The sequence below is a fragment of the Pieris napi genome, chromosome 16 (assembly GCF_905475465.1).
Source record: "Pieris napi chromosome 16, ilPieNapi1.2, whole genome shotgun sequence".
Classification (NCBI taxonomy): Eukaryota; Metazoa; Arthropoda; class Insecta; order Lepidoptera; family Pieridae; genus Pieris; species Pieris napi.
This window is the reverse complement of record NC_062249.1, coordinates 7616003-7643193: the sequence shown is the minus strand read 5'-3', so window position 1 is coordinate 7643193 and position 27191 is coordinate 7616003. Positions and strand designations below refer to the sequence as shown.

Here is a 27191-nt window from a genome sequence, read left to right as displayed (position 1 = left end):
TATTGTGCTATATGCCCGGAATCTGAAGTTTATGGCTACACAAAATTCACCCAGGCGGGCTTGACAGTAATAGATAATAATAATATTCTACATGATCGAAAATAATGATGATTTACCAATAACATAGAAGATGTGATCACTACGGTGGATTAACGCTTAATTGTACATCTAACTTTATTACAGTACTGTAACATTGTAGGTGCAAAAAAGTAACATAATATATTATATTTATGCTTAAAAACTTTTAAAGCATCAGTATTTCGCTGTGGTTTATTGTTGGTCAAATCAATAACATTATCGTATGCAAATTTTGTGAACACTATAAGACATATCGGGATTCTTCATGTAGTTAAAATTACCTAACCTAACTTCTAAGGTTACTTAAAATTTATTATTTTCTAGTATTAAGATAACCAACGATAACCAAACGTAACATTATTATGTGAAATAGGTAATGCTAAATAAAGCTCAGGTAATTCCCATTCATCTTTAAAATATGAAGAATAGTGGAGCAAAGTTTATATCATAAGTATAACATAACCTTTTCGAGTACCGTAGTCCGTAGCCAGTGTGACGAAGTCCTAACGAATCACGCACACAACGCGTAGGTAAACTCAGTAAGGCCGTGGAGTGCGCGCGCAGCGATAGTGCGCGGTGTTTGATAAAGTGCGGCCATATTTGATCAGCTGTCAACAAGGATATTGCTTATGCTTTTGTGAGTATTTTTTATCTGTACTTTGATTAAGACAATGAAAACTTTTTGGTTCAAGGATTTGATTTTGGATGGATTAATACTCTTATTATGTTGTGGCAATTTGTTTGTTTGACAGTTTGAATGACGGCATAGGTTAAAAATGTAAAACCTTGAGGGAAAAGTCTGAAGTTGTCGTTGTTTCCTTTTTTATTTGAATGTATTTCGGTTATATTTTGAATTATAAACATGTTATAAATATGTATATCCTTTTTTGTTGGTATTTAAAATTTAAAATTTGTTGTAAAAACTAAATGCAAAGCTGTCTACAGATCAGAATTCATATATTTTATTATTATCCACGACATACCCATTCTCTTTTAAAATGCTAGAATTTTTTGTGTGTAAAGTACCTAAACATTTGACTCTTTTAGAGAAAATAAGTTGTAAAGCTTTGTGCAGATATCTTTTCTTAAAAAAATGCTAAAGTCCTATTCTTACGTTTTTCGGTTCAAAGATACTTTATTTCTTAAAGAATTACTTACTAGTGAGAAATTTTAGAGTAGGTTAGTAATGTCCATCGTGCTATGAAATTATTTAAAAATAAGTTATATGAAATAAAAAAATTAATTGCTAACGTGTACAATATTTTTTACAAAATGTTCTTTTTGTTCTTTGCTTTACAATAAGAAAGTTCTTAATATGTGAAATTGGATGTGTATTCTGTATAAATATATCAGTCAAGCTGTTCAAAGTTTACCAAAAAAATTTTTTTGTGTATTTTATTGTCCTTCCACATTAATTGTATATCCTATATATAATTCTGATAAGATTATGGCAGATTTAGAAGAACTATTTCTGGTTTTCGTCATAATAATATATACACATCATCTGAGTATTATCTGCGCTTTGATAGGAAAGTCTGAAACAAAAATAGTATAAAGTCTGGCTAATGAAAGGAAATAACAAAAAAGCGCGGCAAATTAAAAAAAAATTCGTATGGTATCCCTAAAAGTTTAATATATTTTATGGATTAAACTTACTTGATACTTGATTTTATTTTATTATTTTTTACATTGACAGCAACTGTATTTCTATGTAATTAAATACTAAGTATACGTATTTAGTCTTTTACTATTGGTAATTAAAATGACTAGCATTGCATGGAAAACTAAAACTATATTTACTATAAAACACAACTTTAATCGGAATAATCAAAATCGGAATCCGAAAAAAATTGCGATTTCTTTAAAGTACTGGTTCTGGGATTTTATTCTATCTTTTTTAAAAACAAAGTTTAGGCTATTATACCTGTTAACTATTTGGGAAAAATATATAATAGAAATAAAAATGAGTAATTGCATGAAGTATCAAGACAATAAATCATACTAACCTAAGAAATTCAATGACATTCTGTGTTGCCATCCGAAAGTTTTCAAATAATTCAATTATCTTCTTAAATTAGCCAGACTATAGATGCTAATATAACGAAAAATAAATTTCAAAATGGCAACTTCACTACTGTGTGGTATGTCGGAATCTTCACTCAAAGGCAAAATGTTTATAGAGCTGTCTTAGTTAATTACTAAGATACAATTTAGGAATTTTTATTGCTTTCTTTACTAAGTTGCAATTAATTGCGAAGTTAAATGGCTAAGATCCTTTTATTAAATTAGTTAATATATTTCTTATTAAATAAAGTAAGATTAGTAGATACAAATATGTTGCTAGACAATCCTAATAACTTTTTCCAATGTTGCTATTTATCCCGGTTATATTATATTATGACGATCAAATATATCTTCTGATTACTTTACTCACTCACTCACTCACTCCGCTGGCTCTGCGACCGACAGTGTATTGGCCTCCGAAATAAGAAATTTCCAGCGCTCCTTGTCCTGTGCAGCCGCCAATTGCTGGTTTTTAGCTGCAGCAGGATATCTTTGGATCGACATACTGGAAGAGGACCTTGTGATTACTTACTTACGTCTTACCAATATATAATATGTAATATGTATCAGTCACCACATTCATTAAAAGGAAAAAATACACACGAATTGATACAGAAACTATTCCTGTTTTTTAAGTAAATAAAAAAATTAACATTTTTAGTATAATAGTTCCTTTCTTTTTATTTAGTTCCCATATTAATAGTTCCTTTATTTTAACAGGGTCGCATGGTGCAAATCCTATAGGTATTAAAAGTTCCCAATATAAGGTCGTTCAATTCTTACGCCAAAAGCATGTTAAGCTATTAAACTTCGGAGGTGGAAATCCATTAAAAAATTAATTTACATTTAAAAGATATTTATCTAATATTTTACTGGTAATTATTTACAGTTATCGGCCTAATTAATAATCAATGTATCTATTTTACACTAATATATTTAAGATACATGATTTTTAATCTTCATGAATAATGCAAATAAGATAACTGTGAAATACGGTAGCTCATTGTAGCAATTGGGGCCTTACCAAAAGGAACAAGATTCAGCTTGTCAATTTTCGGTCAACTGTTGCAAATTTTTAAATAATTGTTGTGTATACAAAAAGCCTTGTCAGTTTTACAAATGACGGGTTATGGCCGATTTACATTATCTTAGTGTTTTAGTACAACTTGAAAGGCAAGTTCTTTAGTGGTTTAGTGCGTTGCGAGTGAACGTTTACATTTCTTCCAGTAGAGTATCATTACAGCGCCACAATGAACGCGCAACGACGTGGGCAAATACGCTCTATTCTACCCAAAATACTAACTGTAGTTATGGAACAAATAGAAGACGAGATTTTATTCGAAATAAATAAACTAAATATAAATAATAAATTAAATAGCTTCTTTTAAGGCAGTGTATGCCGAATGCCTAGCCTGATTGTTTTTGTATAAATTGTTTTTAACGTTCCACAAACATTCGTGAACAACATATTCAGACACAAATTTGATAGTTGTATCTTCCGACCATTTAGCCATATTTAAAAATCAAAAAACACGCACGCGTTTCACGGCACTTATGCACTCTCCTAAAGATTTTACTAAATTACGTGTTTACACACAACGAGGGAAGAAGTCGGGGGTGCGCGAGCGCGAGAGGTTTATCACTTGAAACAAAATAAAAAGCGATTCTATTTTGATTCAACTTGAAAGTCAAGTAAAACCGTACTAAAGCAAGTAGCGTTTACATGTTTCAACTAAAGTACTATCCTAAAGCACTCTCCTAAACACTAAAATAATGTAAATCGGCCTTTAGAATTGTAACTTTCGTTTTTTTTTTTTTTTTTTTTTTTTTTAATGGCTTTTATTTGTGCCAACCGGGCACAAGGTACTTCGCCAGTGTCGTGTAGATGGAGAAGGCACGATGGAGATTGATCGGTGAAAATAATAATTAAGTTAATTTTGAATATGCACCTAATTTCGTTATTTAAAATGGTCACTGACAGTTATGTTAAATCCATGAGTTGACATTGACAATTCCAAAAGTTTCAGCCGTTTTCCAAACAAAAACAAACCATATCAACAATTATTGTTTTAATTTATCATTTGTAAAGTAATAGAAGACAGTTCGGTATAGGCTAAAGGTGGGTACAGACTGGTGAAACGTAACATGCAATGTGTCATGCAATGAAAGAATTTACCGTACACATTGCTGCAATGTATCATGAAAGGTAACACACTTTGTAACAATTTCTCATAGTTTGGACGTCTTGTGCGCGCGAAATGTGCATTTCACGCGCACGCTACGAGCATTACAAGCCGCGCGCGGAGCGATCCGTGATTTGTCGGTTTTTCGAACGAACACAAAGGGGCGCGCAGTGTGCGCGGTGCGCCAACGTGGACGGTCGTTTTGAAATCAACACGTGCACGCAACGAACATGGAGGACGACACTGAGTGGTGTGAGGAAAAGGCATTTTGCTTGATAGATGCGTACAGAGTTCGTGAAATTTTGTGGAACCCGCAAAATGAAAACTATTTTAAGAAAAATCTTAAGGTCTTCGGCGTGTTTTCATGAGTTGATGTATTATTAATAATGAAGTACTGATAATCCTCATAGCAAGAACATGGTCTTCGGACTCCATGCTTCGTGTGATCTACCGGTTTAAAAACGTGTATCGAAGGGCCGTGTTCGCGGCAGAATGGCGGATCAAGACGAACGCGGGAGGTTCGTAGTGAATGCGCGTTAAGAGCGCGCTATGCGTCCACGCTTGCAGCGAACATGCAATGAAAGGCAGAATAATACATTTCATGTTACGTTTCACCAGTCTGTACCCACCATAACAAATACATAGTCTGACCAGAAGGCGAACAAAAATAGTTATTACTCGCTAAATAATTTCTAAAATAAAAGAATAGTTAAAATTTATTTATTCATATTCCTATGAACATTTCTGAACGTCATAATTTGAAAGAAGATACAAAAATCAAGGGCGTAGAGCAGCAAAAAGTAAGAAAAAACGTTTAAATTTATAAATGGAAACTGTTTTGTCGGAAGAGTTTTACATTGGTTTGTTAACTACTCCAGCTAGTTTTTACAATTAAGTAAAACATATAAATTATTACATGAAGTAACTGTATTTCTTATGGTGGTACATTTCTTTTTCTACAATTCATAAATACACACAAAAAAGACAGCGTATGGTACGCTTCAGTTAAGGTCGTCGGAGCGCGTCATTTCAATTTTAAACATCTATTTACTAGATTTTTAATTTTCCAGGTAATCTACACAAAATGGCGATCCTCAAACTTATTATTTGTTTAAGTTTAATTCATATGGCCGTCGGTAAAGGTAAGTTTTATTACTTATATTCTATGTAATTATAATAAGTATATTTCCTACTAGCTGCCCGTGCGAACTTTGTTTCGCCTTAATATGATTTTTACTAAGATAACCTTTTTAGTAGCTAAACCAACATTCGGTTTTTTTTTCTATGCTACCCCATAGAGTCTATTCGTTTTTCCGTAACATAAACTTAAGTACAAATAAAAACTATTTTTGAAGTGAAACTTCTTTATCGGAGTTGGAAAAAAATTTAGTGTAACATTTTTTCGTTGCGCGTCACATTTTTCCGTTACGCGCCATGTTGCTTTTTGAAGTCAAACTTCTTTATCGGCGTTGGAATGAAAGTTCTTTATCGACGTATGGGAGAAATTTTGTAGCAAATCGTCACGTTTTTCGGTTACGTGCCATGTTGCTTTTTGAAGTCAAACTTCTTTATCGGCGGTAGAATGAATTTTTTATCGACGTATGGAGAAATTTTGTAGCAAATCGTCACGTTTTTCGGTTACGCGCCATCTTTTTCTTGTCTCTATTACGGTTGATCCGAAGAGATTCGAAGCCATTAATAACAAAAATATATAATAACGATAACAATGATACTAATAATTCTATTACAATTAATGAAATTCTGTAATAATCTTAGTAGTAATAAGGTAAAATGAAATAATTGTATTTGTATTCATGTCTATGATAATAAAAGCCTTTTGTTAAACTTTATTTAACCAATTTCGTTAAGTTGCATATAGTAGATAATTTTTCGAAAAATAAGGTCATAAAGAAGTTTCATTTCTTACGTGTGTACACCTAGTACACGCACACATTTTTTTTAAATATTTCCTAATTTATTTTAACCTTTCTCCGAGTTCAAGGAATAAATTTTAAGAAAACTACTCGATTTGATTCAGCCATCTTCTAGTTTTCCGCTTAGCAACATATTTTGCTATTCATTTTTATTTATATTAATAGTTTTTTTTTTGTAATGGAAACTAGATTGGTACTGATTTATACCATTCTAAGGCCATAGTACATACATATATAATAGGTATGCTCCATAGAGAAGCAATACCTAAATTACATTCTGCAGAAAATCTTGATGAGTGAAATTGTAGATGAAAGTATTCGTAAACTTAATTCGGAAGTTTGTTTTTATAGCCCTTTCGAATCAAAACCGTTACCTAATGTTTTTACGCTACCAATTTAAGTAGAACGTAATAAAATTACATGCTCTGATTTTATATAAACAGACCCACTGACATAGAATAAAATGAACCAAATCTTAAACTGAAATAGGCCCGGCCCGTCTTTTTGATCTTAGGGTTAGATTTAGAAATGATATTTGGCGTTATGTCTAACTGACTGAAGTCAGAAATGTATTAGATTTTGACATATGTCAATCAGTCAATGTTCACGCTAAGTTTGTTCCTTTTACACCGATTATAAAACATAACTAAACCGCAGATATACAATTGTCTATACTTCACGTGTTTTTGACGTTTTCGTGTTAACATACAGCCTAGCACTTTGTTCTATGTTATAGACATTTATCTTTAATTTCACATTAATATATTCTGTTGCTCCAACGCAATAGCGTAATATTTTTTATCTGTGCCAGTTTGTCTAAAATACTTTGTCTGTACTATACCTATTTAATCTTTTTTTACATTGCGAATAATGCGATAAATTTCGAGAATCTAAAATGAACACACGTATTAACTATATGAATATAAGCATCTACAAATCCTTTTGATTAAAAATCAATATCAAAGTCTGTCGCGCTCTTGCTTTTTGTTTGAATATTTTTTACGGCAGCACATAACGGTGATAGGTCATTGGCGTGAGTTTTTACTGTGAATCTATTCTGACATATCCTTCGATCGGAAATATGCATGAGAATAAATGAAATACAATGATAGTAATACTATTTAATCTATGAAACATGTAAAAAAATATACATTAACCGAATTATGGTTTCGATATATTAGTATTTCTTTTTTCCCTTACTAGATTAGTTGGACTAAGAATGTTACATATTTTAAAAAATAAAGCGTAAAAATAGTTCTATTAAAATTACTTCATGTCAATTAAACGCTTTCATAAGTTAAGACAGTAATAAAGCTTTTAAAAGAAAATTTATTTAATGGTAATAATGTATTAAACTATTCCTACTACTTTAAATGTTAGAAAAATAAACATGTTAGTAACCATTTTAATAACACATAATGCCCATAGAAAGTGACCACAAATATTTTAATGCTGCGCTTGATTATAATCTCCGTCAGTCAATGTCGGTCTTATAAATGAAGGGTATTATTATGTCTTGTATCATAGGGACAGATGAGTAAGGTATTATGGTAAAAGCTAATCCTAGCTTCCCACTATACAGTCATATATATACAGCGTATATAATAATAGATATAGGTAACCATTGCATTGGCCACTTTTCAAAAAGAAAACCGCTTCTTTCGCTTTATGATCGAAGTTATTCAGGCAGATTTTCTGGACTCCATGCGAAGCCTATAAAAGTAAAGATCAGAAATGATCAATTAGGATGGAACTTCATGCGTTACCTTGTTAGCAAAATATTCGTTATATATATATATTAAATTCGTTTTCCATTTTTAAATATTATATTTACACTAGCTGTCCCCGCGAACTCGTTACGCCTTAATATGTTTTTTTTACTAGGCCACCTTTTGGTAGCGACATACCAATATATGAAACATTTTTCTATGCCTCATAGAGACTGTTCACTTTTCCGCAATAAAAAACCTACGTACAAAATAAAACTATTTCTTTTTTCAATTTACATCCTCAGAGTTCAAGGAATAAATAATAAAAATTAAGGGTTGATCGTAGAGGGCTGAAAATTTAGGGTTTAATTTATCCAAAAATAAAAAATAAAATTGGGGCGGACACCCCTTATTACTTAGGGATTTGAAAAATAGATATTCTTCGATTCTCAGACATACCGAATATGCACACAAAATTTCATGAGAATCGGTCGAGCCGTTTCGGAGGAGTTTAAACACAAACACCGCGACACGAGAATTTTATATATGAGATTAATGCCAGCGAGGGGTCTTAAGAAGTCCCCAATAATAAAGTGGCTTCCTCTTTGGCGTAACCCAATAATTAGTCAATATAAATAATATATATTAGCACTACGGTATTTATTTACTTACGGATTAATACTTCTTAACTTCTTGCATCATACGTATTGTGAACAAATAGAAACGGGTTATATATCATATTAATAAACTTTAGGTTTCGTAACCTTGACGACTTTAGTTGCATTGGTCGATCGTAATTCAATAACAATATGCACCTTTATCACTAAATCCAGCCTACGCTTGACTTATTGCTTTATTCCAATCGGCTATGATGTATGACCTTAAAAATTAATTGAATATAGGGAAAGCTCACACGCACTCGCGAGATTCAAGCTAGTTCCCTTTATGTGTTGCTTTAAAAACATCAAAACACAAGGTTTAGGAAAATGGAGAGAATCTACGTAATATCATGGAAATGTAAGCACTCGTTCGCCTGAGTTTTAGAACTAAAGGCAAGAAAAATGTTTTTCTAAATATGCAATGGTACTGCGTGCAGCTCATGGGCATATTAGTGGTTGTCTTGCCGGTCTTTGTAGGAGTATGGTCGTATTTTAAACAATTGCAGGTCGTATGTCCCACGAAAGACCTCTACTGAGAGTCGATTCCACAGTTCGCTAGTTCGCAAAAGAAAATGTCTAGTGAACTAGGATAATATTTTTCGAAAATTTATAGACGAAATCGGGTCTTCAGAGTTCATTCCCTTTAACTGTAAATTGACGTGTCATTGCTTAAGTTATTAAATACTTATTAAAAACTTTTTCTCATGCCATGTAGGTGTTACGTGGGTAGTCAAAATGCGGTGTTAGAACATTGGAAAATGCACTGTATCACATGACAATAACGATCTATTTACTGTGTTTTTTAACATTTGCATATGTTACGTGTAAAGAGAGATTTTTTAATGTGATTGGCAATCAAACCCATTTTTGGTAGGCTAAGGATTTGTGTGGGTTATAATGAATCACACTTGTACCAGACCCGTATAAGGAAGGTAGACACAAATTGAGGCCTCAACTAACCACAAAAATCTCTCCGTTTCAGACTAAACTTGAACATGTTGAGTAAGACAATAGGGGTAAACGGAGCATCGTTAATTGATATAAAATAATAATTTGTGGTTTATTCATAACTAAATAAATCAGTGGCGCTACAACCTTTTTGGTCTGGGCCTCAGATTTCTGAATCTGTTTCATGAACATTTCTCGATTTAATAGGCAAGGTGGTGATCTCTGACACATGTCGACTTTTTTGGGTCTAAGGCAAGCTGGTTTCCTCACGATGTTTTCCTTAACCGTTCGAGGGAATGTTAAATGTGCACATAAAAGAAAATCCGTTGCAACCTACGACCTCAGGGATGAGAGACGCATGCTGAAGCCACTAGGCCAACACTGATGTGGTTTATTCATACAACTGTTAAAATGAATGACTCTTAGACGGGTTTTCTTCAACGGATTGCTTACTTACTCACTTGCAGCCTATTTCGAACTAGCAAAAAGCATAGGAGTTGTGAATATATAACTATTAACTAAACAAATTTATACTCATCTAACCAGTTGTCTGCGCAAATACATTTTCAGAATTTTAAAAAGAGAACGACAATCATTGCGAATGGCATGTCGTTAGATTTGATAATAATCCGTGAATCTTTAAGCACCACAAATAAAATGGGACCTTAAAAACATGACCTCTACAACTAACAGCAAATATACTGTATTTATCCACTCTTGTCTTAACAAATACATCACGTCATGTATACTTAATTTATCCATATTACCTAGAACTTGACTGTCCTTGTTTTTTACCTTGTGTTTAAATATACCTATTGTTTAATTTAGATCCTAAATGTCCAGCTATAGTCTGCAGTTTTTCACAATGAGCTGGATTCAATTTTCATTTCTTTTTACTTATAAAATTACTAAGATGGATTAATTGCTAATTAAGAATAAAGCATACTTTATAAATTAAAGTTTTCGGCAGTATGCTAGTAATGCTTCGCTGAAGAAACTAAACTTCTTAGGTTAAATGAGTGAGATGCTGTTTAGCATTCGATAAATTTCTGAAGAAAATGTAGTGCAGATGATAAAAATATTTATAATCTACTAAATTGTCTATGAAACTTGAAAACCTTCAGTTTTTATTAATAAAACGCCAGCCAACATTACGAGTATACCATGTAATTTGTACAATTATTATCTGTTTTCTCATAAACCAAACAATGCACTCTTGTTATGTGTGAGAAATTGATTTTATCTATCGACAGCTATCCGTCAGAGCATAGTATCTAATTGTAATGCCGTAACTCTATGGAAGCAATTAATGGCAAAGAGACTATGTAGCATAGAGTTCATTAACATAAAATAGTTATTCTTAAGACAAATGTTAGTAACCTATTGCAAAAATTGCGTAGAGGTTATTTGATTCCATTTTCAAATGTAGGTATTGAATTTATAATGTATCGGGGAAAAAGGTCAAATCAAAACCAATAATATTTCTTGAGTTGCCATGCTACGAATTATCATTCGTATAAATAATAAACTTTATTTTTATTCAAAAACTTGTTATTGCTTTATCCTTATTTTATGGGTAAATAATTCACAGAAGCGGTCGTGTGTTGCCAGTTCGTGAAAACAAAAACATGTCGCGAATATAAAAGAGTTTATAATTAAAATGGCCGTGACTTTGAAACTTACGAGTATATTAGATCATAGATAATTAATTTAACCTCCCGCAAGAAATGGTTACGCTTCTTGAACATATAACAAATGGTTAAATTATTAAAAGATAGAGTTTATTCGTACGATTTTAAGTGCATCTCATACTTTTAAATAATATAACAAAAGGGGGCTAAGCCGGCAACAAAGATGTCCGTCTTTTGTGGTTTACATCTATAAACTAATTCGGAATACACTTGTCGCGCGCTTGTCACCAAATTGTTTGTAATATTACATTTAACAGCTTACATAATAAATACATACAGTACGTAATAGGAAATGCAGCATTACATTAGCTTTGAACTTTGACTATGACGTATCGTAACAAAAAGCAATGTTTTATTTATGTCCTCGTTATTCCGCGATCCCTCACTCAGCGACGCGACGAGCACAGAATATAATAAACTTATTGTCTGTGATTGTGATCGCATCGGAAACTAGTAATGATCTATTATGTTTTGACTCTATGGGCAACGTTCGAAAATTCAAATCGAAAGCAATCGGGGAATCATTTATTAAATGTCCTGGATTATTAGCAAAACTCCAACAAGGGCGAATTTAACTTTCCAGCTCTGAGTGAGTGAGTGCATATCTCAGACCTTTCATCGAAGATAGGTCGGCATTTAACAGCAAAAATTTCCAATCGCTTTAGGCCCGTAAACTTGTTTAACACAATATGAACGTGATATTTCGAAACGGTCATTTAGTAGGTACGTCTATGTGTCTCGCCCTCGGGCTTTGCAATTTAGATTCCTTACATACGGTATGAGAAATTAAAAGAAAGCCTTACTTTGTTTATAAACACAAAATATGTTAAAATATCAGTTATTTATGACCAAACATTGCATTAGCCGCATACATAATCAAAAATTATTTTCTACTCATAAACCTTTTTATGTAACGTCCAAACATAGATCTATAATTACAGTAATCACGTTCAACCGTGGTAAATTTTTCAATTAAAAACAATGGGAGCCCTTAATTTCACTTTAATATAAATTCTTTATGACCCATTACATGAAGGCATAAGAGCCAGACTTAATGAAAAAACAAGAAAGATAGGCAATAAAATAAGCAACTTTAACAAGCTTATAACAATTATTATTTTTGATTTATTAAAAAATTGCCTAATTCTTATTCGCGCATACACATCCATTCACACACTCACTCATTCACTTAATTTGTAACACTAAATTTATTGTTATTTTTTTATTTTAATTAATTATCTTTTTTTAAACTGTTTTAAACATGTACCACGTAATATTTTCTAGTTACCCACAACATAGGGCCTCCCTAGTGTGGGACTAGCGATATATGAATTCTGTCACAACTCTTTTGTCATAAATAAAGTTTTTATTATTCATTTATTTTAAGATATAAAATAAAATAACAAACCATAGATTAAAGTCAGAAAATAAATTTATCTTAAATCGAACAAAAGTATGCTAAACGAGCTGTCATTGCTTACTACAAGCCATCGATTTAATCGCTACAACATTCTAGACTCTATGCTGACCACACGGATGACCAAACGGATGCAGGCTTGCTTAAAAAAAACAAAATTGACACTGCTTTAAAAATAGAACACGTTCCCGCGCCATCTTTTTTTAAGGCGACATTAATATTTCTCAGGCAAACCTGCCAGCGTTATCTTTTTACATTGTTTATAAAAAGTTTTTTGTTAAAACTCCTTACTAAATAGCTTATAAGAGATAATTATGGTTTTTATTAAAACCACGCTGTTACATTAATAATGTAAAGTTAACTAATTGTATTTAGTATCGTATCATTATATGTGGTGCTTTAGATTTTATTTTTTTAATGACAGATTTATGGCATGCACTAGATATTTACGACTTACGCTTGTGAATTTACAATCACGCGAGAGTGTTTTACTTATAGTATTAATGAGAAAATTCATGATTGTAATATGTTACTTAATTTATTAAGTTAATTAATTACATAAACACCTACAATCTGCGTTCGCAAAGCAACAGTTCGACAATGTATTATTACTATTAAAATTGATCACGAGACAGATAAACAAATCTGAGGCCCTGACCTGAAAGGTGGTAGCGCTATTGGTATATATATCAATTAAAACGCTTAAAATTCTGTTTTATTATGTTTTCAATCAAATTAGCCTGAAGATAAAAACGACAAATCTGTGTATCTCCACGGTCGATCATACCTTTACAACTTTCACATAATTATAACAAAAGGTTGATTTATATCACCTAATGCTTAATTCAGCGTTCCCACGATACAATCTGATAATAATATTGTTGGCGATTTTATGCGAATGTCACCTTATAATGAAGGTATAAAAATATTATAAATGTGAGAGTTTTTGTGTTGCGATAATTGTGTTATTTTAAGCGCCTTTAGGCTTTAAATTTACGACTTATTAACGATTCTTTGATAGTCGTAAATATGTAGATTTAGTAATATTGGCAAATCGAATAAACCACAAATTTTAACTGTTTTAGACTGACGTTTTTAATTTATATAAGCTCTGTGACATAAAATGACAATGACAGCTGACAGTCACGTCTTTGCTCCGACAAATATATGTCCTTCCTTGTTGCACGTCCTTTGTCCGATACAAGAAATTTTACATATGTAATGTGTAATTATTGTTTCGAGTGGGAAGACACATGCCTATCAAGTGAAATGATGCGTGAAGCAGATACAGTACAGTCTGCCCCATGCTCTATTGGAGTTTACGGGACTACCTTTTTTGATTATTTATACTAACTGTACTGAGATGCGTTCATTAAGATTTAATACGTGATTTAATCTACTAATGATAGATATAGCAATGTTACATGGTTCTTTAGATGTAATAAAGTTAATTTAATGTACTACTCTGTGAAGTAAAGACCTGTGAAATATATCGTCACCGCATTAATTAAATTTACAGAAATGTGAATATTTGGCTCGGTGGAGTTGAGCAATTAGGTAAAGAGGGTACGTAAGGAAACCTGTGTGACTGGTAAAAATGGTAATACTATGAAAGCTGTTATTAAGTAAAATACGTATATACATGACGCCCGTTTGACACCTATTTGCAGACGTACTCCTACAAATTTCTCTTGCTTCTTCTTACTGTAAGATCCTCTAAAGGTAGATTAGTAGAATACCAATGTTTTCCTAAGTCTCAATTTTACAAAACACATACATAGTTTAACGGTATAAGCGTAAAAACCCCCAATTTTTAATAATATAACACAATTCAGACTGTAAATCGCGAATTTAGGATCGTTTTTTTTATGAGAATCGTTTCATAAGTTTTGTTAAAGCGGGCTCGAGGCGTCAATAACTTATGAGGCTGCTATTATATGAATGAAAATTTTTGAGTAAAAGGCAACCCATTTTACTTATATTAGGTCCTTACATATAAAATTGGCATTTTGTATGTGAGGAACAATAAGTAGGTTTTTTTAAATAGAATATATTTAATTATTCAAATTATGTACCACTACTAATTGATGTCATTCGGACGGGAATCAATAAAATCTTTGAAGGCGGTTTCGACTGCCCCATCAGAGTTTTTTACCTTGCAAGAAGTTTCAAATTTCAAATAAAATGATAACCTGTTGGAGCTAATTTGATATTAAGGACGAACACTTGTGAAAGGTGACTAGTGTTACGTGTTCTTAACAATATTTTTAATTAACACTTATAATTACAAAATACTTTATGGTTATACCAATTACGTTATTAATTAATTAGGTGACATTATTGCGTATAAACGACCTCTTTCAGGCAATCTGAACCAAAGAAAAGTTAAACAAAAATTGGGACCTACAGTCTTATTCCAATATTGTTTCTATCAAATTGTATTTATGTTATAATGAAGACATTAGTAGGCACGTTCGTTTTAAGTATAACCATACAAGTAGATTAATTATGTAGTATGAATAATATGACAGAAGATGTAATTATAAAAGTCGGCTATGCCATCCACCACCACCCTCTAACAGTGAAGGAAATACTTTCGAAACCGGCATGCCTTAAGCCCAAAAAGTAGACGACGTGTCATAGAAGACTGATCTACTATTAAAAACAAATGATTACGAAACAGATACAGATATCTGAGGCCAAGACGCACAAGGTTGTAACGCCATTGGTAAAATGAAAAATACTAAAAGAAATATGTGATGAGGATACTTAGTTAAGCATCCCTTTTTAGTTCTTTAACCCCTTATATTTTTTTTTATAAAAAGCTGGTAAACGGTTTGATCAAGGACGGTTCAAGTAAAAACATGGAACCTGATTCCAATGATTGAACGACTTGTAATAAGGGAAAGTGGCGGATGCAATTTGTACTAGACATTACTACTAGGATGCGTTTGACCTACAAATGTTATTCTAGTTTTGTAGAGGTCAGTTTTTCTAGGGTTTCTGATAAACTACACCTGTGGTCAGAACACCGCTTGTGGTATATCATAGCACATATTGCGATCATATATTTTATTGCTGAGGAATTTCAGCTCAATCCACGGGGGTTTTAGGCGTTTGCTCGACAACGAAATGGGCTGTGTGACAAGATTTTAAAATCCATAAAAAGTTTTATTATTAATTCTGTTATTGGGTGTAATAATTCAAATGAGACATTCATTATTTCATGAACCCGTGAAAACGCTCTCTAGACAAGATGGCGTCCCACCAGTCCTATGTCCTTGTCAGTAAAAACGGAAACAAACGTCAAGTTTTATTATTCTTACACATATATTTTTATCAAAAACAGTTGCAGAGGAAAGTTACTCCAGGATTAGGATTAGATTGTAAAAAAGGAATATTATTTACTGGCAAGCTACGTCTTCGTCCGTATCTGTGACCGTTTGGTGTCACGTGACTGATGTTTAATAATGAATATTTTATTATAAATTATTGATTATTTAAGTTATTTAATGCCATTGCAGAGACGAAAGACGGAACGTAGTCTTTGTCTCGCAAGTCACAAATCATTATTCAACTTAAGTACCGGAAGTCAGGAGTGACATAATCTAAGACTGAATTGGATAATCTGTGCTAACACACTCGAAATTGCGCGCTTTAAATGTTATACGAGTTTATTCTCTATGCCTTCGACATACGACGAGAGCAGTGTTGGCTTAGGCTTCAGCGTACGACTCTCATCCATGAGGTCGTAGGTTCGATCACCAGCTGTGCACCAATGGACTTTCTGTCTATGTGCGCATTTAACACTCTTGTGAAGGAAAACATCGGAAACTGCCATACTTTAGAACCAAAATCTGACAATTTTTTTATTGTAATTACTACAAAATATTTTAATTTTTAAAGCTTAGTCTAGGGTCGACAAACAAAGGTATTTAGAACGATATAAGGTAGTCCATCCGGTCTGAGGGTAAAAATAAAATGACAAACGTAAAAAGCTATTAAATACCGGTTGTTTTAAGATATTGGTTTAAAAATAGATTACAAGGGTCTTTCTTTGCGGATTGGATTTATAGGCACGTAACGATACATCGATAATTTAACTTTACATTTGAATGCTCTGTTGATATTTATTATTGTCAAGAATTTCTTAATGTAAAAATTATTTAAGGATATATATTTTAGGATTGGGATGAGATAAAATCAAAGTAATAAGACCGATTTATATTTTCACTTTATGGGTAATATAATTCCGTAAATTTTACAAATATCGCTACTAACGTTAAAGGTGTGGATGAAATTAAGCGAAACGCTAATATTTATTTAAGTTGAACTTATATAAACAATAATTTATAATAATTATGATTAACTAGCTGGCCTGGCGAACATCGTACCGCCTAACAGTCGATTCTTTATTTTTTTTAAATACTTATTCTGCTATTCGGGACACTGGTCTAGCCAGTAAGATAAAAAAAAGAAAGTTGATAAGACAATAAATGCATTATGTCAAAAAATAAAAATTTACCTTCCCGGAACCCCTCCACTAACATTTGAACTTTATGATATGGTATTAAAGTTCAAATTGACTTTTAAGTATTATTGCGAATATTTTGTATGGGAATATAGAAAAGTGTTGTTTTTAGACTTTTTCACTCAATTTTTTTAATTTTTTTCTTCGTAAGAACCATCCGCGTACCTCAAGGAATATTATAAAAAAAAATCAGACAAATCGGTCAAGCCGTTTTCATGTTATGTCGTGACAACGGAAAACGGGTTTCATTTTTATATATATAGATTTGTGATATAAAACATAGCCGTGGATAAAACAGATTCCTGGCGCGGCGGAGCGATACATGCCGTGTTTTTGGCGCCAATGTTTTTGTATGAAATAAATTTTATTAAATAAGTAATCATTTTCTGGAAAAAATCAATTGTTTAGCCAAAGCCATATGTAGTTTCTATCGTAATCTGTTCTTTTACGCATGTTGCTTGTACATAATAATTTAGATGTTTTAATTCTGCCAGGCGTCTCATGACGGCTGACTATATTTTTTTGATAGAAAGAACGAAAGCGAAAATTACTACAACAGAATTCTAGAACAATGACCATAAATAATTCCTTTTAACAAACTCTCCGTAGGCTGTTTCAGCTAGACGCTAAATCTCAGAAACTCTACAGTAAGCTTATCGTATATCGGGAATGACAGATTAACAGATTCGCGAAACCCTTTCATCTGCCGACGGGTCATGACTCTCTATGGACTTTCTATCTAACTTTAAATCTTTTATATTCTAATTCCATTTTCAAATCTGAAATCTCTGCTCTCTGTTTTTCCTATCTGTGTAGAAAAATATAAAATATATGTTAGAACTCGGAGTACTTTTGCTGAAGCATTAAATGTTTAGTAAAATCTCATTAGTTTTTTTATGATTTATATTATATATATATATTTTGACTTATAATAATATTAATGGATTAACATAGGAAGTCCACTCAATTAAGTAATAATAATATATTTTTTATATTGTAAGTTAAATTCCCAAACCCCTAAATTTATAATAACAGATAAACTTAACCAGTTTTTTGAAGCGAAAAGAGGCAAAAGGGTAGGAGGCTCATCTGATATGATACCGCCGTCCTTTCAATGACAGAGGGCTCGCGAATGCGTTGCCGGCTTTTGAAGAATTGGTACGCTCTTTTCTCAAAGGGCCAGAAGTTGAATTCATATTATAAACCTACATAAATATCGAAACATTTATCGATAAATGTTAACAAGCACATCTCTATGTCACAGTTACCTCATGCGCCACTTCTACAACTCGTAAAACGTGCGATACACTGGTGACAGGACTAGTTTTCTTGTAATATATTTTTATGTACAAGGTCCTATGTATAAGGCTGGCAATACACGAAAATGGGCTTCATAATTTTATTTTCGGTTTAAAAACATCTTTATTTTTAAGGTGGGTTTTAGGGTATAAACGAGATTTACCGCTTCGTCTGACCTCTGTACGTCAATATGTATTAACTTTTGACATACGGGAGTTAAACTATCGTTTCTGAGTCTCATCCTTAGTTTCGTGAGCAACTTCAAATTATAATGAATAAAACTTAAATTTGTAGAGACCTTAAATTCTATTTTTCTACAAAACAAAATTTTCCTCTCATAAAATATTAACTTGTACTTAAAGGAACTTTTGAATAATATGTAAAATATTATAATAATAAATAGATACAAAATACTGACCTAACCTAAAAAAAAACATTTAGTTTTTCTATTAATGAGTTATTTTAGTCTTATTAATCAATTTAATTTCGCTATTTTATAGGAGTTATTTAGTATTTTATTTTGTATTATGTATGATAATTATTATTAGGAATAGGGTTAAAGCTACAGTCAGCCTAAACAAGCAGGTGTTTCGTACGGAGGCTAAGTAGCAGACAGTTTATGAACCTCTCAGGTAGCAGGTGAGCGCCTTTCGTCCTTTTAATTGCAACATTTAGTAGATTAAGATTTTATAGACAAGTACTTTACTCTATGAGAAAGATGATTTAGAAATAGAGGACGAATCTAGAAAATTACGTTGTATACAAAAACCAATTAAAACTAGTTTTGGTACGTATATAAAAAGAAAATCTAGAAAAGTAAAAAAGAAGTTACTTGTTTTTTTAAACTAAAGCTTTTTATAAGTGGTTTTTTTATGCCACCTATACCAACTAAACGGTTAGAATAATGAGATGAAGATTTTAAAAACCATTTTAAATTATTTATGACTGATATGGAACCTATACAATAATATATTTTTAATTCTATTAAGTCTTTAAATAATCATAATTTTACCCGCCAAAACGTTAATACAAGATGGCGTCGCACCAGTCCCTATGACGTACAATGGATGTAAACAAACGTCAAATGTTTAGTTAATTGTCATAGACAATATTTACTTACACCATACGCCATTATCTGTCAATCTGTCATCGTCTTATGTCACGTGACTGACGTATAAAAATCAATATTTTTCTTAACGGTTTTTTAATAAAAAAAAAATTATTCCAATAACGCCTTTAAATCCATGTTTTATACAGATTCCTCTCAATAACAATTTTTAGCCAAATAGCCCAGTTTTACTTACTTTCCGTAAATGTATTGTTATGCGCTGGCGACATAAATCAGTTGTTCTTTGGAAAATAAGAAATGTATCGCGAATCCACAATGTCTCTGGGTGAACCATAGTCGAGCAATACGATCAGTAGTTTCTTTTCTCAAATCTATATACCATTTACGGATTTATAAAGTATAAAATAATAATGTTTACTATTTTATAAAGAGGAAAAATTTATATTTAATTATGATTGTAACGAATAAACTCAAAAAATACTGGACCGATGGAATTTTTTCTACAATGTCTGAGTAACCCATATTCATTTCCAAAAAAATTAAAAATTAAAATGAATGAATTGAAATGTATAGGAGTTTATCACATACAAAGAGTGTGAGAGAGAACCTTATGTATATTCCAAATAACATATTATTTCAAAGGAAACACTTCAATTAGAACGTCTTGAAGTATGCGGTAAAATTTAACCGTTTATTTAAATGTTACATGGAAATTGTGGTCTAAGTCTTGTGTTAATAAAGCCAACTAAATATATACTAAAAAGTAGATCTGTCATATCTACTCTATATTATAGGCAGCAAAATTTGGGTGAAAATAATTCAGTAATAAATTGTAATGCCATTCACTTCGTGATTTTAGTTCACGTCAATATTTTTTAGGTGTACTTCATAACTACTTTATTGACGAAAATTTTAATCTTTAATATTAATTTTAAGTTTAACTTTTTGGACTGTATCTCATAAATAGCTCTGAGTTTAAAAAATGCTCTCATTTGTATAAAAATCCAAATTACCTTAATACAAACGGATGTGCCAATAAGGGTTAAAGGTTTCGCGTATAACTTGTACCAAACAAATAAACATACAATACGTCTTCACACAGTTAGTCGGGAGCTAAGTACAATTCGTGGTCAGGAGATTCCGAGATTTTCAACAGATAACAGGTTCGATTCCTCGTTCGTGCAAGCGATAATAATAATTTATTTAAATCTGCCTCTCACGTCTTAGCTCAGTGGTATTAGAGCAAGTGGGATTGAACAAAAAGGATGTCGTGCAGTATTGTAATTCTAGAATTGTCTATTTAAATTTTTTGCCTACTGTAGCAAGGCGAAGCTTAAATCTAACTTTATTTTCTGTCCCGCCAACTTAGATGATATGATTTTTTTACTTTCCTACCTTTTTAGTAGCTACCTACCAACGTATGGAACATTTTATTATACTACCCCATAGGGACTGTTAGTTTTTTCTGAATAAAATCCTTCCTCAGAGTTCAAGGATAAATTTAAAAAAAATCTTGAATTGGTTTAGCCGTCTTCGAATTTTTGTGCTTAGCAACACATTTTGCGATTCATTTTTTTATAAATTGACTTTTGAATTTCTACAGTAATTGATTGTAGTGACTTTTAAGCATTTTCTTTTGGAACTTAAAACAATTACGGATTTAATTGTTGACATAGAGAGTAATATGGAGGTCAATTTAAACCTATTATTTATAAATAGTATATAATATAGTCTTAAATTCTTAATAAACACACTTCAGCCAAAGCTGCAGTACGATAATTGGCGTATAATTTTTTAGGTTATTTTGGACATTTAAAAGTTCAAATATACATTTCTATTGACTTAAATACATGTAAGTCAATTAGTTATTTTTTATTTATTTATAAACAAGCTAGATCGAGGTCTACAATTTCCATCCAAGAATTCCGACTGGGATCAAGAAACAATAAATATTGAAGGCTATTCATGGAATGCGAATGTCAATTAATTTGTTTGCATTTAATTGGTAAAGCATGCTTACAAAAGAATTAAATAGTATTTTCGTTTAATGTAAAGATATAAAACTGAGTTTATTTTTATGTGAAAACTGCATGGTATTCATGTACGACATCAACATGTACGCAATGAATACTTGCCTATTACGTAAAGAAATGCAGAACCAGCATGAGTAACATCCAAAATCCATCGTTTTCGTCGCAGAAGTTCATCTACTTGTATAAAGAAATATTATCAAAGAAACTGATACAGAATTCTAAACAAAATCCAAATGACTTAAGCAACTGGATGTGTCATTTGCTTGACGCGCTACAGCCTGAGTATTGGCTAGAAGCAACTATGATACTTCCAAACTTGGCTACAGACTTGGCTTGGCTAAGCGACAAGGTATATAAAAATAGGATTATGAAGACTAAGATTTTCAATACAAAGACCTGTGGTGCCACAAGCCTTTAAGGCTCATGGACTCTGACTTATGCATGATCTATGACATGCTAGTTCCCTCTCAATGTTTTTCTTCACGGTACGAGCATGATAATAGACAAAATTTCATTTGCTTTAGAATAGATTCACAGACGGGTTGCGAATTCACTTATCGACTAATAATAATTCAGTGGCGCTACCCATATGGGCAGCAGATAGCTTTTCGTTTTAATTATTATTTCATAGACAAGATCAGCCTTTCTAGAAAGAAAGTCTATTCTATTGCACATCTATTGCACTGCCGGGGTTAGGACCTTCCACCTGACATGATAGTCGCACGCTGAAGCCACGGCCAACACTGCTTACTCAGGATCGAGAATCGTCTGCTCATATCATTTCGAATACTAAATGAATAAATACAAAGGCGGTGCGACGTTTGTATCCAAAAATACTTATAAATCCACAATCATGATAATTTGTAAGCATTCAAGGGCTATTTCACATTGTCAAAGCGATATCCTCATCGCATTTGTGATGTCATTGCGCATTGCTTATCCGTTTATGGGTAACGAATAAAGTTATTAAATTATAGTAGTTGTTTCTGATTCATTCATTTTCAGAGCTTATCTGAGCCTTAACAGGTTTTTTTAAATAATAGACTAATACATTAATTGTAAAATAACTTTTATGATTAGAAAGTGATAGAAATACATCACAAACCAGCAGTAAAAACTTATCATTAGGTTAATTAGGAAATTTATATCGCATTTTTTATTATCTATCCATTCTTGCAAACTGTCAATTGTGTTATGATAATTGATCATTTTATTCCAAATTTAAAAACAAAATAGCATCTTTAAATATCTAACCGTCTAGGTTCGGACAGAACAGAGCGGATACACGTGACACTCATAGGAAAGTACATTCGTTTTTCAAATAAATTTTAAGTAATTAAGTTTATTTACCAACGAGACTATTGTTTATGACTCTATGATAACTTTCAATTGTTATTAAACAACAAATGGCCGCCATTACGTGGTTGGCAGATATGATGTTAAATGTTACAAAGGTTTTGATTCCCGACGAAAGACAGGAATCCCATCCCATCTCTTTACTAAAATTACACGCCAAAACTGTGACATAACAGTCGTTAACAAACGTCACAAATTAATATTCGAGTCGCGTAAGTGTTGCACGGCTGCGGATGTCGGCGCGTCTGTAGCGGCCCATTTTTTGCATTTCATTATTAGAAACGCTTATTCATTATTAACGTTAGTCAGTACATGAAAGTGAATTCCTTTAACCCTCTGTGGATTTAATTCGTAGATTTATGAGTCTATGGTATCTACATTGCCAGTTCCCAATTTAAAACTAGAGATTTAAGAATAAATACATTATTTAATAATGAAATTAAAAAGAACACAGTTCTTTTTTTGACTTTTTTGTTTTGACTAGGATATTAAATAGCATAATTTAGTAGTGTAGAGAAAAAACTTTTATGTTAACAATAACTTGACCATTGAGGGCAACTTGGACCTGGATTAACGATCGAAATTATCTGATCGTAACGCATTGTAAACAGTATACATGGTGGTCCAGTTCCTTGTGTTTTTTGCGCTACGTTGACCTGAGTAATTACTCAGTATCCCATTTCAGCAAAAAAGCTGTCAGCACTAGGGGTGGTTTACTTTAGACTACATTTTAAATAAAAAATAATTTGTGTAGATTAGTTTAAAAATAAAATAAATCGTAACCGTCATGTCGATCATAACCATCTGGTACGTTGCAATTGTCTAAAATAAACGCGTAATATCCGGAAATATACATAATAAAAGAATATAATATAATAAACGAAACTTAAAACGAGTTTCAAAATAGAACATCTGCATACAGTTTGAAAATTTAAACCGTTTTGAGCGGAACTTTATACTAAATTTAAAGTTTTCTTCGAAACTGGTGATGTTTCTTAAACTGTACTTTTACGTTTAAATATATAAAAAAAACTAATTTAATTTTAAATCCTTATAATATAATTATAGAGCGTAATAATATATTGGAATATACGCATAGATTACTATCAAATATTTTGTCAGCTGTATTGAAATACTATTAAGTACGTAAAGTATATTTTCCTAGATCGTCTATATGTTGAATAGATAAGAATATTATTAATATTTAAAGGAATAAAATGCAAATAAAAAAATCTTATAACCACCTGTATATCCAGACAAGGAACGTTTTTGCATGGTTCACAGACTCTACTAGTTACGGAACTTGGTTTTGGTTGCGTTTCTCTATCATTGTTTTAATCAACTTCCTTTATTCCTATATTTCACATAGATTATTCTAAAAAGAAAGCTCACGACTTTTACACATTTATTATTATTACACAAATTAAGTCTGTATTATTCATAAGAACTCTTCTGTTTGTACTAAATTTTAAATAAGTGTCTTAATATTCATCACTCACCCAAAAATTTATTAACCCTAGTGTTGATTGTGGATTTAAACTTTTATAATAATTTGAAATTTCGTTGCTTGCTAAACGTCTCTCCCACGTTTTCCCGCCTTTCTTTAGTAGAGACAACAGAGGAAATCATCTATGGCAATTACCCATAGACAATTATTATTTTCTATAGCCTATGACCTATCGGTCGTCACCCGTTCCGCATCTTGACGCTCGTGTGAAATAATCCCAAAATGGTCTTACCGTATTTATCATTTATGGTGTGATTATGTATTGTTTAGATAATATCTACAGGGAATCTTTATGGCTTTTGTATGAACTAAAGATTACAGATATTAGAGTGAAGAACGGAATGTAGTCGATAAAACATAGCTTTTTTCTTCCGTGCGAAGTATTTTTCACATCTAATAAGTTATGCTACTAAATGAATTGAATGCATTGGCATCTCCCTAGTCCCTAATATGTATTTGGATATTTTATTTAATTTAGCTGATAGTTTAAGGACGGTACGGTCGAGGACTTTAGCAAGTGATACATAATCTAAAGAATTATAAAAATTATGTAAATCTTTTTAAGCTATTTTGTTGATATTACAGACATCCTCATTGTGTTATTATTATTATTCTAATATGTCTTTTACAATAGATCTTATCAAAAACGTTAAAATTATATTTAAGAATGATGTAACTGTGAGTCACATCAAAGGTGGTCCGGTCCTACTACTTTTTTGGTTGCATCCGAAAACCAGATTTATTTCGATGTGCAAATTTTAACGGTACAGCCAACAGGACTTGAATTATTCTTCATATATTATAAATTGATCTGTTTTATACTCATTTGTTTGGCAAGATTTCTGTCAATTTTCCATTTTGAATTATACACCTTAGTCTTTGTCAGTAATTACTGTATTGGTGAAACTCGTACCAAATCCGTTTTTGAGCTTCTCGTATTCATACTAACCAATGTACGCGGCCAAGGGAATTTTATTTATAACATGGAAATACATAACAGCAAAATGAGTGTGGAGCCACAAAATTTTTGTCTATTTATTTTAGTTGGTAATTAGATAGTCTTAGTTAATAAACATATTTTACATATTATAAAATATACCTAGATATTATAGTTATTATATTAACTAAACAAGCCTTAATTGTTTATACATATATAATGAAAAAAATGTTTTATTTTGTGCTGCTGTATTCTAAGAAGTCGTAAAGCATTAGTTTTAATTGATTTTCTTTACAGGTAGTGAGGCACAAATTCAATGTGGTCCCGATTACATGAAGGTGATTGTGCCAATGGATGGGGACAGGAAGATATCATATCTCGACCAGTTAAAAGGTAAATTATCATTGACAACTTTTTTGCCTAGTAATCTTCAATCAGTCTGCTACGCTTCCACTAAATTTACTCGTGTTGATTCATCTCGGTAAAGAATTATAGGGAAAGAATTAAGATAAAGTATAAATGAATTTAAAGGTTCAGGACGTTAACAGCAAAAAAGATAATATCAAATTATATTCAATACATTTCTAGGTAAAGTTTTGGTGAATTACCATTTTGTGCCAGAACAACATTTAAGAATAAGACAGGTTAATTGTATAGCATAGATAATAGTTCTCTATATAATTCTGCGTGTGATTTTCTTAAGAAACGTATCACACTAGAGTACGAGGTGAGTGCATTAATCGGACTCAAACAAATCCTAATTAATAACAAACGATATTCATAATTCTAGATAGTAAATAAGTGTAAAATGGTTATTATAATTACAGTCAAACCTGCATTCATTTTTATTTATATCACCGAGAAAGTAAACAAGTAGTTCTCACGAATTCTTTTTCCGACGAAAGGAACTATTGTTTGTAGAGAAATTGGGACAACGGGTCTTTAATTGATTACAAAAGTTGTTGTCCATTGTCCAATATATCACTAACATCTAACCACGACTTTATTTTCAGAGTTTAACATTATGTAGTGATTTTGTTTGTCATTTTAAAGTTAGTTAAGCTGCAAATACACGTTCTTAAATCAATAAGAAAAGAAAAGAAATACTTTACAGTCAATGTCAAAATGTTAAGGCAATGACATTCCTTAGCATCTTTCTCTTTTACCCTGAGACCCCAAGACTTTTACTTTTACATTAAATTTGTCTAAAAACTGCTACTTTTAAAATCCCACACAACTGGTTCGGTTTATACTGTAATGTTGGTATAAAAATCAATAGTAAATGTTTCTTCTTTTAGAATATTCGCCCTGTCAGCCAGTGATAGAGGCCGATGCAGCAACATACATGTTAGATCTCCAGGATTACCACAAGTGTGCCGTCACCCGAGTACTAAATAAGATCACTGTAAGTACCTATTCGTTTTCTTTTTTAAATCGACGTTAGAAATTGTCATATAATAGTAGTAATTTGTTTACTCCTCCTTTACTGTGCAAAGTATCGTCCTTTGTAACTGAGGAGGTAAGGACCTCTTAATATCAGACGAGCTCAGTCTCTAACATTATTTAAGAATCTTATTTTTAAGCATTTCTCTTCTGCCTCGTAATTAGCTACTTATAGTTCTTAATTATGACTAGCTAACCCTAAAAAGAGCAATTAAGTTTTGACTAATATTTATTATTATTATTTCATTTTAGTTTTGTTACTATATTTCAAGTGATACATGTAACTTTTTGTTAATTATTAATGCCCTTCTTGTACTCTACCCTCAGCTGGTG

The 27191-nt window shown here is 31.8% G+C and overlaps 1 protein-coding gene across 1 annotated transcript in view; it reads left to right on the top strand.

Annotated features, from left to right (window-relative positions):
• The first annotated feature begins 561 nt into the window (after positions 1-561).
• The window catches only part of LOC125057243, a 31497-nt gene continuing 4867 nt past the window's right edge, over positions 562-27191 (top strand). The window contains exons 1-4 of the mRNA XM_047660817.1: positions 562-715; positions 5396-5467; positions 25713-25808; positions 26714-26820. Coding sequence (XP_047516773.1) covers positions 5410-5467; positions 25713-25808; positions 26714-26820 — 261 coding nt within the window. The 5' untranslated portion in view covers positions 562-715; positions 5396-5409. The remainder of the gene's footprint in view (positions 716-5395; positions 5468-25712; positions 25809-26713; positions 26821-27191) is intronic.